Below are 17,612 nucleotides of genomic sequence, written 5' to 3' on the forward strand. Positions count from 1 at the left end.
ACTACAAAGCTACAGTCATCAAGACAATATGGTACTGGCACAAAAACAGAAATATAGATCAATGGAACAGGATAGAAAGCCCAGAGATAAACCCACACACCTATGGTCAACTAATCTATCACAAAGGAGGCAAGGATATACAATGGAGAAAAGACAGTCTCTTCAATAAGTGGTTCTGGGAAAACTGGACAGCTACATGTAAAAGAATGAAATTAGAACACTCCCTAACACCATACACAAAAATAAACTCAAAATGGATTAGAGACCTAAATGTAAGACTGGACACTATAAAACTCTTAGAGGTAAACATAGGAAGAACACTCTTTGACATAAATCACAGCAAGATCTTTTATGATCCACCTCCTAGAGTAATGGAAATAAAAACAAAAATAAACAAATGGGACCTAATGAAACTTCAAAGCTTTTGCACAGCAAAGGAAACTACAAACAAGACGAAAAGACACCCCTCAGAATGGGAGAAAAAATTTGCAAATGAATCAACAGACAGAAGATTAATCTCCAAAATACATAAAGAGCTTATGCAGCTCAGTATTAAAAAAAAACAAACAACCCAATCCAAAAATGGGCAGAAGACCTAAATAGACATTTCTCCAAAGAAGACATACAGATGGCCAAGAAGCACATGAAAAGCTGCTCAACATCACTAATTATTAGAGAAATGCAAATCAAAACTACAATGAGGTATCACCTCTCACCAGTTAGAATGGGCATCATCAGAAAATCTACAAACAACAAATGCTGGAGAGGGTGTGGAGAAAAGGGAGCCCTCTTGCACTGTTGGTGGGAATGTAAATTGATACAGCCACTATGGAGAACAGTATGGAGGTTCCTTAAAAAACTAAAAATAGAATTACCATATGACTCAGCAATCCCAATACTGGGCGTATACCCAGAGAAAACCATAATTCAAAAAGACACATGCAGGGCTTCCCTGCTGGCGCAGTGGTTGAGAGTCCATCTGCCGTTGCAGGGAACACAGGTTCGTGCCCCGGTCCGGGAAGATCCCACATGCCGCGGAGTGGCTGGGCCCATGAGCCATGGCCGCTGAGCCTGCACCTCCGGAGCCTGTGCTCCACAACATGAGAGGCCACAACAGTGAGAGGCCCGCGTACCACAACAACAACAAAAAAAGACACATGCACCCCAATGTTCATTGCAGCACTATTTAAAATAGCCAGGACATGGAAGCAACCTAAATGCCCATTGACAGACGAATGGATAAAGATGTGGTACATATATACAATGGAATATTACTCAGCCATAAAAAGGAACGAAATTGGATCATTTGTAGAGACGTGGATGGATCTAGAGACTGTCATACAGAGTGAAGTAAGTCAGAAAGAGAGAAACAAATATCATATATTAACGCATGTATGTGGAACCTAGAAAAATGGTACAGATGAACTGGTTTGCAGGGCAGAAATTGAGACACAGATGTAGAGAACAAACGTATGGACACCAAGCGGGGGAAGTGGTGGGGGGTGGTGGTGTGATGAATTGAGAGATTGGGATTGACATGTATATACTAATATGTATAAAATGGATAACTAATAAGAACCTGCTGTATAAAAAAAAATAATATAAAATTTTAAAAAAGATGTAGTGTGTATGTGTGTGTATAAAAAATATTATATATACAATGAATAAACAAGATCCTACTGTATAGCACAGGAAACTATGTTCAGTATCCTGTGATTAAACCATAATGGAAAAGAATATGAAAAAGAATATATACATATTTGTATAACTGAATCACTTTGCCATACAGCAGAAACTAACACAACATTATAAATCAACTGTACATTGAGGGGACTTCCCTCGTGGTGCAGTGGTTAAGAATCCACCTTCCAACACAGGGGACACAGGTTCGATCCCTGGTCAGGGAACTGAGATCTCACATGCCGCGGAGCAACTAAGCCTGCGTGCCCAACTACTGAGCCCACGTGCCCTGGAGCCCACGCACCACAACTAGAGAGAAGTGTGCGCACTACAACAAAAGATCCCACGTGCTGCAACTAAGACCCAATGCAGACCAAAAAAAAAAAAAAAAACCAAAAAACTACACTCCAATAAAAATTTTTTAAAAAATCAATTATAGGGCTTCCCTGGTGGCGCAGTGGTTGAGAGTCCGCCTGCTGATGCAGGGGATACGGGTTCGTGCCCCGGTCAGGGAGGATCCCACAGGCCGCGGAGCGGCTGAGCCTGTGAGCCATGGCCGCTGAGCGTGAGCGTCTGGAGCCTGTGCTCCGCAGCGTGAGAGGCCACAGCAGTGAGAGGCCCACATACCACAAAAAAAAAAAAAATCAATTATATGTTGAGGAAAAAAGATTTTTTTAAACAAATTCTTTCCCAATATAGGAAGCTGGTTTAAAGGAATAATATTAATGTGGATATAAATACTTCTGTCAATGATGATTATATATTTTCTTGTATGGCTACTTGCCTCCATTTTTTAAAAAAAGTAAAAAGTGATCAACTAGGCAAGAAATTTAATGAAAATAGAGCCCCTTTTTTTGATGAAGACAGATCTTTAAAAACTATCTGAGCCCAAAGGAGGAGTTGTTCAAAAGAAAAATTGTCCCAAATCTGGTCGAGGACAGAATCTTTTTATTTTTGAATGATTTAATTCATAACCTTCTGGAAAGAAATTATGATTCCTGATTAAAATGCTCAGAAATTTTTCTGATACATTTCAGAGGATTAAGACTTATTCTGAAAAACTTAGTCACCCACCCACCCAACTGACATCAGTCAAGAGTCTTAGTGACTTTTTAATTGAACATTGTTTTTGTTTTTGTTTTAAATCTAGTCTCACAATGATTAATCACCCACCAAAAGTGAATTTCTAAACTGGGACTACCAGAAGCTCTTCCCCTTACAACAAGATTGTAAAAAAACTTTAACTGCAGTCCTAACTAAATTGTCTGAAGTGTTCTTGTTAACAGTGGGGTCAATTGTATGCCACTTAGTTCCTCTGAAAGAATGCTTACTTGCTTGTAAAGGTGAGAACAGCAAAATTCAGACAAAGTAACACACGAGGCTTATTGACCAAGTTGTTAGACATTCCTCAAACACATTATTGAGCAAGTCTCTTCAAGACAAAGCTATTCAAAGAGTGATGTGTAGGGGAATGATTAAACTTCAAGTACCTCATATAATTAAAATGAAAGGCTGGACTTTGACTTTATTCTACTCTTGGACTTTGATTTAGTCAGGGACTGAAGAAGATATTTGGTTATCCTATAACCAGGAACAAGGGGTCAAAGATACAGAATTAAGGATTGTAAATAAGGGTCAATGACATAGAACGTTTCTAATGTTATAACTAAGATAAAAGTGATGGGGACTTCCCTGGTGGTGCAGTGGGTGGGAGTCCGCCTGCCGATGCAGGGGACATGGGTTCGTGCCCCAGTCCGGGAGGATCCCACGTGCCGCAGAGCAGCTGGGCCCTGGAGCCATGGCCGCTGAGCCTGCGCGTCCGGACACTGAGCCTGCGCGTCCGGAGACTGTGCTCCGCAACGGGAGAGGCCACAACGGTGAGAGGCCAGCATACCGCAAAAAAAAATAAAATAAAAAAGTGATGGCTACAGAATGTCCTTTCTTGGAGAAAGTACATACTTTGTACCATTGTTTCACACCAGTTTCTGCCCAAACTTCCAATACCTTGCAAATGTTTCTGAAATGCTTCCAGCAAAATCTATGTCTGTTGAAAATGCATCTGATCACTGAGATGATTTTATTTCAGTATAACGATGTCTTCCCTTTGGATACCCATCTTTTTTCTCAACCACCCTACCACAGATGGAGGCATCAAGTCAAGTGCTTAAGCACCAATAATTCTGGACTAAATTGCCACACCTTTTCAGAAAATCTCCTCACTAATTCTACTATATGTTTCCCTCCTCTGGGTTTAATATAAAAATTGGCCCCTAAAGGGCTTCCCTGGTGGCACAGTGGTTGAGAATCTGCCTGCCAATGCAGGGGACGCGGGTTTGAGCCCTGGTCTGGGAGGATCCCACATGCCGCGGAGCAACTGGTCCCGTGAGACACAACTACTGGGCCTGCGTGTCTGGAGCCTGTGCTCCGCAACAAGAGAGGCTGCGACAGTGAGAGGCCCGCGCACCGCTATGAAGAGTGGCCCGCGCTTGCCACAACTGGAGAGAGCCCTCGCGCAGAAATGAAGACCCAACACAGCCATAAATAAATTAATTAATTAATTTTTAAAAAATTGGCCCCTAGAAGAGACATTGGTTCCAAATGTACTATAATTTAATCCCTCCCCTGTTCTTGGATATTTAGATTCTTTTTAACCTCCTTAAACAATGTTCCAGTGAACATCCTTGTACATGTATCTCTGCTGGGTTATCCTGTGTGTTATCATTTTCTTATATCACCACTTTTGGATTTCATTTCATTTTCTATGAAGTTTACTGAGAAGAGAATGTGCTGCTTTGGGGAACTTGGCAGAATTATTGTTCAAACTGAATGATTAAATTGGCTTCTGAGTGTAAGTGATGTTTGTGAGAATGAAGGAAAGAACAAACAGGAAGCCAAGGGCTTGTCCACCCACTTAGCATCAACTGACAGTGAATGACCCACCCCAAGGAACAGAACAGCCTGACCTGGAAATATAGAGCAGTCTCCAGCACCTCGAAGTCTTTGCTGGCTGTCAGCTTTAGCAAACATCACATCTTCGATGTGGGGAGGCAGGAGGTTGAGGAGCGGGAAGATGCTTACCCTTAGGTCCCTGGAGCTTAGGGTAGGATCCTACCTGGCACTTTAACCCTGGGATCAGATTAAAGTGCCCTGAACTGAGAAGTCAAGGCCCTGGACAGCTCAATGCGTGTTTCCCTACCTTGTCTTAGGAAAAGGGTTCCTCCCTTCATATTGGGTTTTACCTATTATTTATTTAGCAGAAAAGCTAACTGGTTAACCCCAGGTGAAAAACCTCCTGAGTTTAAAGGGCCTGGATTTTGTCATTACACAATTGACCCCTCGTGGTAATAATTTCTTAGATACGTTTCCTTTTTACTCCTCTTTGAAGCTTATATGGTTTGATAAGAAAAGGAGGTTCAAGGTCCAAGGCCCTATGGCTGGTCATAGCAAAGGTGAACTAGACTAGAATTTAGTTCTTCTGATACTATGGCATTCACTAATTCAGCAGTCACTAAGCATAAATAATGTATGTATTAGTTACAGCACAGACTAAGTTTCTGTAACAAAGAGATCTCAAACACAGTGCCTCAAATCATACCAAAGTTTACCTCTCTCACACATAACACTCCGGAGGTGGACAGCTCCAGGGCAGGTAGGCTGCTGTGCTCCATGAGGTCATCCAGGGAATCAGGCCCTTCTAACTTGTTGTCTGGGTCTGCAGAATTTTCCTGTAAAGGGCCACATAGTAAGTATTTTAGGCTTTGCAGACAATACAATCATTGCTACAACTGCCCATTTCTTCTAATGTAATGCAAAAGCAGCCATAAACATTACATAAGCAAATGAGCACCACCATGTTCCAATAAAACTGTATTTACAAAAACAGGCTGCAGGTTAGATTTGGCCCATACGTTGTAATTTAATGACTCTTGCCTTTAGATGTTCTTTCCACCATCATACTCATGTTCCAGACAGAGGAAAGAAGGGATGGGTTGAAATTTCTCTTATAAAAATAGGATCCATAGATAAAAATAGTGTGGCATAGTCACACAATGGAATATTCTGAAAACAAGAATGAATGAGCCACAACTACACACAACATGGGTGAATACCACAATATACGGCTGAGCAAAGAAACCAGACACAAAAGATTACATATCGATTGATTCCATTTACAGAAAATATAAAAACAGGCAAACTAACCTATGGTATTAAAAGTTAGGATAGTGGTTGTCTTTGTCGGGGGTAGTAACCAGAAGTGGACACGAGAAGACTTCTGTGTTCTCGCAATGTTCTATTTCTTGATCTAGAGGGTGTATGTTCCCACACATGGGTGTGTTCACATGTAAATATCCACTAAACCAGATCTTAATATGTTTACTTTTCTGCATGTAGGTTACACTTCAATTTAAAAGTTTACATATTGCAAAAAAAAAAAAAAGGAGAGAGAGGGTAATTCAAAAGTAGTATACTACTCTCATCTCTTGTCTAAAACTTAGTCAAAGGACCACCAAAAACTGCAAGCGATCTGGGAAATACAGTCTCTAGCTGGGTGGCCATATGACGCTCAAATTCAGAGGGTTCTTTTATAAAAAGGAGGAAGGGAAGAATGTATTCTAGGGGACAATTAGCAGGCTCTGTTACAGTCTGCGTAGCCATCACTGGTCCATGACGGTTATCAAATCCTGCTGGGCATGACCTGTGGCAATCCCCTGACAATAAAGTTTCCTGGTTAGCCCACTGGCTGCCCCACTACTGTTCTATGGGAATGCCGTCCTTCTCTGTAGTTCTCCACGTTGTCTGAATTTACTCTCTGGCAGGTTATTTGTCCATTATACTTGATAGCCACATCTTTTTGTCCTTCTTCCCTTTTTCCTTTTTATCTGCTTGGAACTTGGACATCATGGCAGGGGCTGCATTAGCCTTCTTGGGACCATGAGGGAATTCTCATAAATCATCACTGATTTCTTTGAGCTTTTGACATCAGTAACTGTCTACTTCTGAACTTCTTTAAAAAAAAAAAAAAAAAAATTATTTATTTATTTATTTAACCTGCACCAGGTCTTAGTTGTGGCATGCGCGATCTTCGTTGAGGCCTGTGGGATCTTTTTTTTTTTTTAGTTGCAGTACGCAGGCTTCTTAGTTGTGGCATGTGAACTCTTAGTTTCGCCATGCATGTGGGATCTAGTTCCCTGACAAGGGATCGTACCTGGGCCCCCTGCACTGGGAGTGTGGAGTCTTACCCACTGGGCCAGCAGGGAAGTCCCTACCTCTGAAATTCTTATATGAAAAAATAAACCCTATGTATTTTAACCATTGAAATTGGGTCTTTGTTACCCAGAACCAATCACAAGTCTTAACTGATATGGAAGGTTTCCTTGACAGGATGATATTTAAAATGAGATTAGAAGGATTATGAGGTGGTAGATTTAGAATAGTAGGGGAAAGTCCAAAGCTCTTTCTACTCCATTCCACTACTAATTGCCCAGGGAGGGAGACAAGGAACTTGAGAGGTCAAGAAAGGAGAGTCCAAGGTAGGATTGATTTGTCCAGAAGTGATATTTGAAGCTATGAGGAAGGGAGAGGTTGGTAATGTTCTCTCATCTCTGTGTTTCCTTCATGGCCCTTATCACACAGCAATCAACTACGTGATCCCTGGTGTGACCACCTTTGTGACTCCCATGAGACTGCAGTCTCCATGAAGTCAGGGACAATGACTGTGATTGTTCATCAGTAGCATAATCCTGGCACAGAGCAGACACGGAGTAAAAGTTATTGGATGAGCTATAGCAGAGAGAACTAAAGTAAGAGGAGGAAGAAAAGAGAAACAGGTAGAAGAGTGGAAAACCTTGGATGGGGCAGGCGCCTCTTGAAGGGGACACAATCCCCCTTAAGAGCCCAGTGACACTCCCCCAGGGCAGACTGGGAGGATTGTAGTCAAGGGGTCACTTTAGGGACCCACACTGGCATGGCTATCCAGCTCACAGCCTTTCTCTCTTGGCTACTCGATGGGTATGAGATTTGAGCTAGCATCCATAGTACTTCACGCTTGGCCATAACAACTGATCCAACGTGGGTATGTGACCCAGGCCAGCACAATTAGGGTCCTGTCCCAGGAACTGCCAAACTGGAGTTGAGAAGAGGGACTCCTTCCTCCTCTAGCTATAAGGGTGTGAGCCTGGATTTCCTGCGGTCTGGTCCAGCTACCAGGAGATGGCCAGCCTGTGGGAATGAGCCTGATACCCAGAGAGAAGCAGGAAGACACCTAGAGAGAAAGAGCGAAGGACCTTCAGACTCCTGGTTCCAGCCATCCGTAAGGACAGCTCCACTCTGCGCTTCCCAGTTATATGAGCCAATGAATTCCTTTCGAATTCCTTTTGTGCTTGAGAGAGTTAGCGTTCCTTTCTTCCGAAATCTATCAGCTGCCTTTCTCTCCAAAATGTACCCTGAATCTGACCACTTCTCCCCATCTTTGCTGTCATTATCCTGGTCCAAACCACCACTGCCTCTTGCCTGGATGAATGCAAGAGCCTCCCAAAGTCTCCCATCTCCTCTCTCGCTCCCTTACAAACCATTCCCCACCCAGCAGGCCAAGTGATCTTGGATAAATGTCAGTCAGATCATGTCAGCTCCAGTGGCTTCTCTCTACATCCATACTCCTTATTCTGTTTTACTGCACGTTCTGTTTCTGTCTAGCCTCCAACTTTATCCCATGCCACCTCCCCATATCACTGTGCTTCAACTACGTTGCCCTTTTTTTTTTGTTTCTCAAACTAATTAAGCTCATTATTTCTTCAGTGCCTTTTCACTTGCCGCCCCAGGTCTTTGCATAGTTAATTCTTTGTCATTCAGTTTTAGTAAAGTAATATAGTAATCACAGCCCCCCCCATCTATTTCTGCATCATTTCGTTGTTTAAATTATTCACAGAAATTGTCACTAGCTGAAATTATCTTATTTATGTTTTACTTACTTTTTTGTTGCCTGTCTGTCCCCTAGAGTATGAGCTTCAGGAGACCAGGGTCCTTGCCTGTCTTGTTTACCTTGTATCCACACAGTTGGTGTTCAAGTAATATTTATTGAATGAATGAGTTGCGAAACGATGAGAAGCTGGAGTCCATTCTGGCCCTAGGTTCCCTGTTGCATCTCCTTTTCTCTGTCGTTGACACCGTTGACCAATATTAACTCGTAGAGGAGCTTGCACCTGTCATGTGACTTCATTCAACCTGCTTCCTCATTTGGGAAATGGGAACCCTACTCCTTACTGAGCCAACTCCAAGGGATGCTGGAGATGCAAGGAGCCTGGGGGGCGGGGGTAGAAAAGCCCACTGATGATCAGAATTGAATACATGTGGCCTGGTTGGGGGAGCACCTCACTCCTGCTTCCCCACCAAACCCTTCCCACTCAACTCTGTTCAACCTGGCCCGCTTCCTCCTCTCTGGGTCACTCACACAGCCTCATGTGCCTTGCCTTCCCCACCCCTGAGCCTCCAAAGGTCTTATTTTATAGCTTCTTGTGAGGAATTCACAGGAGGCCATGACCCTCACTGGGAGAAAGCAGAGGCTGTAAAAGGCCAGGCTTGGCTCCCTGCTCTGTGGTTAAACATTGATAATACCAGGAAATAGAGGCCTGGAGTGGGCACACCACACAGCCCCCTGCAATGACGGGACCTTCAGATGGAGGGTCCTCCCCAGCCCATTCCCCTGGGCTGGCAAGAGGGTCTGGATGTTTTCTTTTTACTTGAGGCCAACAGACAAGAAGGAGAGCACTGGGCTCCTGGTTCTTGCTGATTGTGAAAGTCAGGTGGAGGCTGTTTGCCATCTGAGACCTCTCATTGAAGAGGTCAGTCACCCCCAAGTGACAGAGAAGTCTCCGGGCGTGTGCTAAATGCAGAGCTACCAGATGGGCCTGGCTGCCCCAGGCTCTGCAGCGCTGCCCACTAGGTGACAGCTGTGCGAAAGCTCAGGTGCAAAGACTATCGGTATTGCCCAGAAAGGAGGAAGAGGAACAGAGAAATCAGTGCTGCTTGCAACAGCAGATCAGACAAGTCCTCGGAACCCAGGACCCAGGGTGAGTGTCTTCAACCTTCCATGGGGATGGGTGGCCCAGGTTCTTTGGCAGGAATCACTGTCCAATGACAGATGGTTAAGCCCTGTTTAAAATGCAGGAATCTCCTGGAGGGGCCTAAGGAGACATGACAACTAAATGCAATATGATATCCTGGATGGGAACCTGGAGCAGCAAAAAGACATTCATGGAAAAATGAAATCAAATAAATCATGAAGTTTAGTTAATAATTTTTAAAAAGCAGAGATATTAATACCATGCTCACTCTAGAAGAAAACTGGATAAGTGCTCTGAGAGAACTGTGTCCTTTGTTTCTGTGGCATCTAACACAGTCAGGGAGGGCTGACTTGTATCCATCTTATCATTTGTTTGTCTCATTTGTTGGTATATTTTTATTATAACAATATTATACATGTTTAAAACACACATTCCACTGTGGACATCAGCCCACATGCAAATGTGTACACTTATCTGATTGGTTCCAATATCGCACTATCTTGATTACTGTAGTTTTAAAGTGAGTTTTGAAGTTGGGAAGCATCAGTCCTCTGACTTTGTTCTTCTCCTTCAAGATTGTGTGGACTATTCTGGGTCTTTTACCTCTCCATATAAACTTTAAATCCAGTTTGTCAATATCCATAAAATAACTTGCTGGGATTTTGACTGGGGTTGCAGTGTATCTATAGATCAAATTGGTAAGAACTGACATCTTGATTAGTTCCACTAGTTAAACATCCAAAATTGGAATTGTCTCAAAAGGTATAAATACAATATATACATACTTTTTTTATTGAGGTATAGTTTATTTACAATATTATATGTTTCAGGTGTATAACATAGTGATTCATAATTTTTTAGTGTTATACTCCATTTATAGTTATTATAAACTATTCCCTGTACTGTGCAGTATATCCTTGTAGCTTATTTATTTTACACATAGTAGTTTGTACCTCTTAATCCCCTACCCCGATATATTGCCCCTCCCCCTTCCCTCTTCCCACTGGTAACCACTAGTTTGTTCTCTATATCTTTGAGTCTGTTTCTTTTTTGTTATATTCACTATTTCTTTTCTGTTTTATTTTTTAGATTCCACATATAAGTGATATCATACAGTATTTGTCTTTCTTATGACTTATTTCACTGATTTGTCTTTCTTGTGACTTATTTCACTTAGCATAATACCCTTCAAGTCCATCCATGTTGCTGCAAATGGCAAAATTTCATTTTTTATGGCTGAGTAGTATTCCATTATATATATATATATATATATATATATATATATATATATATATATATATATACCATATCTTCTTTATCCATTCATCAGTTGATGGACACTTAGGTTGCTTCCATATCTTGGCTATTGTAAATAATGCTGCTGTGAATATTGGGTTGCATCTATCTTTTCTTTTTGAAAAATAAATAAATAAATTTATTTATTTATTAAATTATGGCTGCGTTGGGTCTTCGTTGCTGCGCTCGGGCTTTCTCTAGTTGCGGCGAGTGGGGGCTGCTCTTCGTTGCGGTGCACGGGCTTCTCATTGTGGTGGCTTCTCTTGTTGCGGAGCATGGGCTTTAAGTGCGCGGGCTTCAGTAGTTGTGGCACGTGGGCTCAGTAGTTGTGGCTTGCAGGCTCTAGAGTGCAGTAGTTGTGGCACGTGGGCTTAGTTGCTCCGTGGCACGTGGGATCTTCCCCGACCAGGGCTCGAACCCGTGTCGTCTGCATTGGTAGGCGGATTCTTAACCACTGCGTCACCAGGGAAGTCCCTGCATCTATCTTTTCGAATTTGTGTTTTCGTTTTCTTTGGATAGTATATACATACGTTTAAAATACATACAAATACACAAAATATATATTTAGAATATACATACAAAATACATACATTTAAAAAATGTAATTACATGTATTGCTTTCACGAAGGTAGTATGCGCTCACAAGAAATGTATACAATACAGAAGTGTTCAAAGTGGATGTCCCATGGGTCTAGGCCCCATCCCACTTTCCCAAAGGGAGTTGGTGTTTGGTGTCTTGACCTCCATGCTCTTTTCTCTGTGGGTATTCAGGGGGGCTCTGCATATGCAACAGGGGCCTGTGGCCAATGTTACTAATTGATCCAGGTACTCCTGCATCTGAGACTGGACAGAAACTCACAGCCCTTCTTAGCAAGTGCTCTGGACAGTTGGGGCTGGAACACAAGATCACATCGATTCGCCACTCCTGTAACTTTGTCTTTCCATTATTCAGTATATATATTATATCCTTCAAATGAGTAAGTAGGTAGTAGGCATCTGAGTCCCTGAAAGTCTAAAAAAAAGTCTTTCTTTCCCCCTGACTTCCATCTCTATCTTGACACATGAATGATCATTCATATAGGAAAAACATAGCTCAATATTATATTTGTGTCAAAATATTTTCCCTCAAAAAGTCTGTAGATGTTTCTTCAGTTTTCTCAGAGCTGGAGAGTTGGAGAAAACTCTTGATGGCAATGTTTTTATTAGTACCTTGTTCTTCTGTTTGGCTGTTTGCCATCCATTTGTTTTCAGATGTTCCTGGCTGAGCCTCCAAAGGCTATTTTGGAGTGGAAGGCAGTGTCAGAGCGGGGGGACTTGAGATGGCCTCTGGCCTCTCTTGTTCTCTCTTTGCCTCATTGTCTTTTTAGCCCTATGACATGATTTCATGATTGGTCTGTTCAGAACCCTTCTCCTGTTTTATTTCTTTACTTGGATCTCCATTTCTGTTACCTTTTTCTTCTCCCCACCCCCAGTGATAATTATTCTAATGTGTTGAATGTGTCTTTTTAAAAACGTGTTTTTGTAAAATGTGTGTTGTTGTTTTGTGTGCATATGTGAATTTTCATAAACGGTGTGGCATGCCCCCTTATGATCCTCAGGGATACTTTCTTTGAGATATAAATACACTCAGGAGTAGAACTGCTGGGTCATGTGTACACTTACTTTGACTAATTTGCTCCCTAGATGGCTGCCCCAGTCTACACGCCCCGGCAGTGCCTAAGGCTATAGCCCCAGAGCCCCGCCAACACATGGCATTATCTACCTTCCAAACTATGCCAATCTAACAGATGTCAAGTGGTGTTTCATTTTGTTTTTTCATTCTTGTTATTGCCAAAGAGTTTATTTTCATATTCTTGCTAGCCTTTTGGGTTTCCTATTCTGTAAACTGCCTGTTTATATCCTTTACACATTTATTAGGATTCTAGTCTTTTTCGTCTTAATTTGTGAGAATTCTTTGTATATTCTAGATATCAGTTTCTTCTTGGAGAATGGGAGTCCCCTGCAAGAGTCCCACAGCCCATCAGTGGCTCAGTCCTCCTCACTCCCAGGTCTTCCCCACACATGATGAGTTTTCATAAAGATCTGAGTGACTCCCACTTCTACCGTCTCTGCTTCTCCAGGCCCCACCTGTTCCGGGAGTTCCAGCTGTTTTGGTCCTGAGGAGAGCTGGGTTTGGGCAGGGAGGGGAGAGTAAACTGGGGTGGGATACCCAGTCATGCTCTCTGCTTTGTCTCCAGCAGGCTTTGGGGCTTTGCAAAGAGCCAGAACCTAGGAGGCCAGGAGAGCACCTGGGGGCGAAGGGGCCTAAGGAATTTGTTGTCAGAAACATATCCCAACCAGGAGCAGTGGCATGGGCTACAATGAGGAGCTTACTGGAGCCCCACCTGGCACCGAGGTGCCTCAGGAGCTGCTGGAAGAAATGCTTTGGTTTTTTCGTGTAGAAGATGGTAAGTGGTGGACACAACACAAAGAGAGGAATCTGGTTGAAGCCCCCTTCATGGTCCCCTCCTCTGCAGCAGACTGCACGTTTCCTCTAAGCCAGGGACTGAGGCTGAGGGGTCTCACTACCCAGAGGGGTCTGGCTAAATCGCACCCTCCCCTTCTCAGGGCTGGCCACTCATTTACTCATCCATCCTGTCATTCACAAATATTTATTAAGTTCCTTCTGGGCACCAGGCGCCGTTCTCAGCACTGGGGTTACAGAAGGGAAAAAAACAAAAATCTCCGCCCTCATGGAGCATACCTGCTAGTGAAAGAGACAGAAAATCAACAAATGACTAAGACGCACGGTGTGCTGGCGATGCATAATACGGAGAAAAATTATGCGGAGAAAGGGAATAGCAGGTGTGCTGCAGAGAACATAATGTGGTCAAGGAAGGCCTCCCTAAGAAGGTGGTGTTTGAGTAAAGCTTGCAGGAGGTGAAGGAATTAGCCATGCAGATGATGTGGGGGAAGAACATTCCTGGTAGAGGGAACAGCAAACACAAAAGCTCTGAAGCTAGATCCTGCCTCACTTGGGTACAGTGTGGACCAATCTTGATTATCCAAATTCAGATTAGCCACTTCACACGTTGTCTGTGGGCAATGTGTTGAATCCAATTTAACTGCCACCCCTTCTTTCTTTCCTCCCTCCCTCCTTCCCTCCCTCCCTCCCTTCCTTCCTTTTCCCCTTGTACTGCACTTGGCTAGCTCCTAGCAAAACTCTGAAGACTGTGAAGTTTATCTTCACCCACACTCCTCCTTTGCCCACTATTATTACCCAGCTGCAGTGCTGTCTCCCCCAGGTAGATGAGAGCTTCTTCAGAGCAGAGATCTTATCTCCCTCTCCCCGCCCAACACTGGACTGGGAGTTCCCGCAGGGCAGGGGGCTCATTTTCAGCTTAGAGTCTCTCTACGATACCTGGCCCACAGCACAGGAAGGTTGATGCTGTGAGCTGGTCTGTTAGGGGCCTGAAGGGCACCCAGCCTCTCCTCAAGGCTCTGTCCTGTGTGTCCCTCCCCAGCAACTCTTTGGAATAGTTCCATGTTTGCCCTGGTGGCCGTGGTGGTCGTGATAAGCGTTGTCTTCTTGGGAAGGAACACCCAGGCAAACAGGTGAGGAGCTGGTCTGGGGGTGGTCTCTGGAGGGGGTGGGCCCTGCCCTCCCAAAGGAAACCTAGAGAGGGGTCATCTAGGAGCCTTGGCTGTCCACCCTTTGGGACAGCAAAATGCATCCTTTAGGGTCCTTTGAGAACCCAAAGCTGCTGAAAAACTGGCAACTGCCCCTGATGACCACTCCTTGGCCCTGGCCAGCAAACAGGGCACGGGCTGGTGGTGTATCTCAGAAGTCAGGATCTCTGGCTCTGGAGTCACACAAGCTGGGTTCAAATTCCAGTTCTGCCACTCAGTAGCTGGGCAAGACGCTCAGTATCTCCAAGCCAGCTTCTTCTTCTATAAATGGCAGTAATAACGGATCCCCTCCTCCTAGGATTGTGGTGAGTACACAGTGGGGGCTTTTGCAGAGCTAGGGCTGTTCTTAAAGGGGAAAGCCTTGTGCTGCTCCAAGGCCAAAGGCAGGGCACGGAAAGAGACCTAAGGTCAGTCGGTGTTCCTGGGGTAATTTTGACATCTTTATAACAACAGTACTCCTTAACCCGGGATACACAACCAAATCACCCGAGGAGGAACATTAAAAACACAGAAATCAAAAAAAAAAAAAAAAAAAAAAAAAAACACAGAAATCTGTACCTCGCCTTGGAGATTCTGACACAAAGGGTGGGACCTGGGCATTGGCATTTTGTTTAACTCTCTGGATGATTCCAGGGCTAACTTCTGAGAGCTCCTTGAAGGCAGGGACCACATTTCACTCAATTTTGTTTCCCCAAGCAACTGGCACAAAGTCTGGCTCTAGAATTTATTCAATAAATGCTTGGTTCACTCATTCCCATTCATTCAATAATTACTATAGCCCTAGTAACTGGCAGGAACTTTGAAACAATAATAATGAGAATCTCTCCCTCAGATCTGTATCATGTTTTACAATTTTAAAGGCACCTTCACATTCTCTCACTTGATCAAGACAGCCCTGTAAGGTGGGGTTGGCACAAATTACCTATTCCCACTGTACAGAATAAAGTCACTTAGGATCCATGGAAGGGTTGGCCTAACCTCCGCGCTCTTCCTTCTGTGCTATATTTTATGTCATCTATGAATCCTCCTCACAGTTCTGCTGTAAAGCCAGAAAGAAATAACCCAGTGCCCTTTGCTCACACTGCTAACTAGTCGTTATGAACTGCTATGGCCCAGTCATCATTCGTTCCACAGAATAAGCTAAGCACCTGCCCTGCGCTAAGCTCCGCACTGAGAGCGGGGGCTGCAGGGCTGGGCAAGATAGATTCAGCCCTGGTCTTATGGAGTTTACAGTTTGGTGGGGAGATAAGTGTAGTTTAGAGTGACAGGTGGCGACTGTGGGACATACAGAGTATTGTGGGAGCACAGAGATGGGATCTGGGGCCTGTGGGGCAAAAAGAGAGAGAGCGAGGGTGGGCTATGGAAGCCTTCCAGACCAAGGGACAGCACACACCAAGCTCGAGGCGGGAGGAGGAGGGCCCGTGAGGCTGCAGTGTGGAGTGTGGGGAGGGCGGGGGGAGAAGGAGGCCAAGAGGCAGCAGAGCCCAGAGTGAACAGGCCCTGGGGGCCATCCTAAGGCATTCAGGTTCTAGCCCATGGGCATTGGGGAGCCAAAGAGCTCTGCACAGGGACATGAATGGCTTATGTTTTAGCAAGATCAGTCTGGATGCAGGATATAAAAAGACCCAGAGGGTATAGCCTCTAAGAAGGTGACCTTTCCTCTCTCACCCTGTCAGAAAGCATCCCCCTCGACAAGGGCACTTCAGAGACAAGGCAGGTATCCTCAGAAGCAGCAGACACTGAGATACTCCCCTACGGCCCAAGCAGATTGGGCGGTCGGCTCTAACCACAGCCGGGTCCCTCTACTATGGCCAGGAAACCCAGAGGTGGATACTTTGAGTAGAACCACCTCAGAGGGGAGACATTTGGGAAGGTTATTGGATCTTGAATGCCAGGTTAAGGAAGTGGGAGTGGGGAGCCACTGAAGGCGCTTGAGCTGGGGAGTGGTGTGTACGCACAGGGACTTTAGAAGCATGATTTGGCGTGTGTAGGCCAGTTTGGAGAAGTGAGCACCTAGCGGCAGGAAGATTAGTTAGGAATTTCCTGAGGTAGCTTGTCTAGAGATGGGGTGGAGTGAGGGTGGGGATGGGGTGTGGGGTGACAAGGACCTGCACTAAGTAGGACGACAGCCCTGCGATGAGAAAATGTGGTTTGGTGAAAAGAACACGGGACTCAGGGTCAGGAAACTTAAACGCACGTCCCAGGCATGTGCTCCTTTGGCCCTCTGAGCCACATTACATCACCTGTAAGGGGAGCAATAGTAGTTGAGCTCACAGGTGGCGCTGAGGATTTGGTAAGGTGACACACAGACAAGTGTAAGATGTTTCTCTGCCAAAAACCATGGCACCATCTCGGCTTCTCCCGCAACTGTTCCCAGAACTGGGTACTGGATTTCTACCTCAAACTCACTAACCCACCTGGGAGACCCAGTCCTGCCCCAAACACTCGGTACCCCAACTCAGGGAACTCACATTCCATAGTGTTTTCTCTCCTCCCAGAAATCAAAAGAGGCTGCCACCAGAAAAACAAACTCCAGAAGTCCTGTACTTGGCCGAGGCCAGAAACAAAGATGACAACAACCTGACCATCCTAAGAGAGACTTTGCTCTCAGAAAAGCCAAAGTTGGCCCAGGTGGAAGTGGACGTAAAAGACAGTGATGTGCCGCCAGTCATTCTTCCGGACCCCTGAGAATCTGAGAGCTAGTTAGGGTGCAGGGCAGTGCCCCCGTGGTGTTAGCAGACAGTGAGTGAACTGCAATCAAACTAAAACCCTGTTAGGAAAAAAACGAACAAAACCTTTTTATTAAAATGCTTCTGGATGTGGGCAGTTGGAATTGCATAGTCTGTTCAATTGGCAGTGGTCCACACACAAGCAGCTTGAAACAAAAGTGCAAAATCCAGAGCCAGC

At 44.4% G+C, this 17,612-nt stretch overlaps 1 protein-coding gene across 1 annotated transcript; it reads left to right on the forward strand.

Annotated features, from left to right (window-relative positions):
- The first annotated feature begins 13,386 nt into the window (after window positions 1-13,386).
- Window positions 13,387-17,393, forward strand: SLC51B (SLC51 subunit beta). The gene is made up of 3 exons (XM_065872912.1): window positions 13,387-13,483; window positions 14,540-14,630; window positions 17,204-17,393. The coding sequence occupies exons 1-3, from the start codon at window positions 13,387-13,389 to the stop codon at window positions 17,391-17,393; spliced, it is 378 nt and encodes a 125-aa protein (XP_065728984.1).
- Window positions 17,394-17,612: the final 219 nt, after the last annotated feature.

Source organism: Phocoena phocoena, chromosome 2 (assembly GCF_963924675.1).
Source record: "Phocoena phocoena chromosome 2, mPhoPho1.1, whole genome shotgun sequence".
Lineage (NCBI taxonomy): Eukaryota > Metazoa > Chordata > Mammalia > Artiodactyla > Phocoenidae > Phocoena > Phocoena phocoena.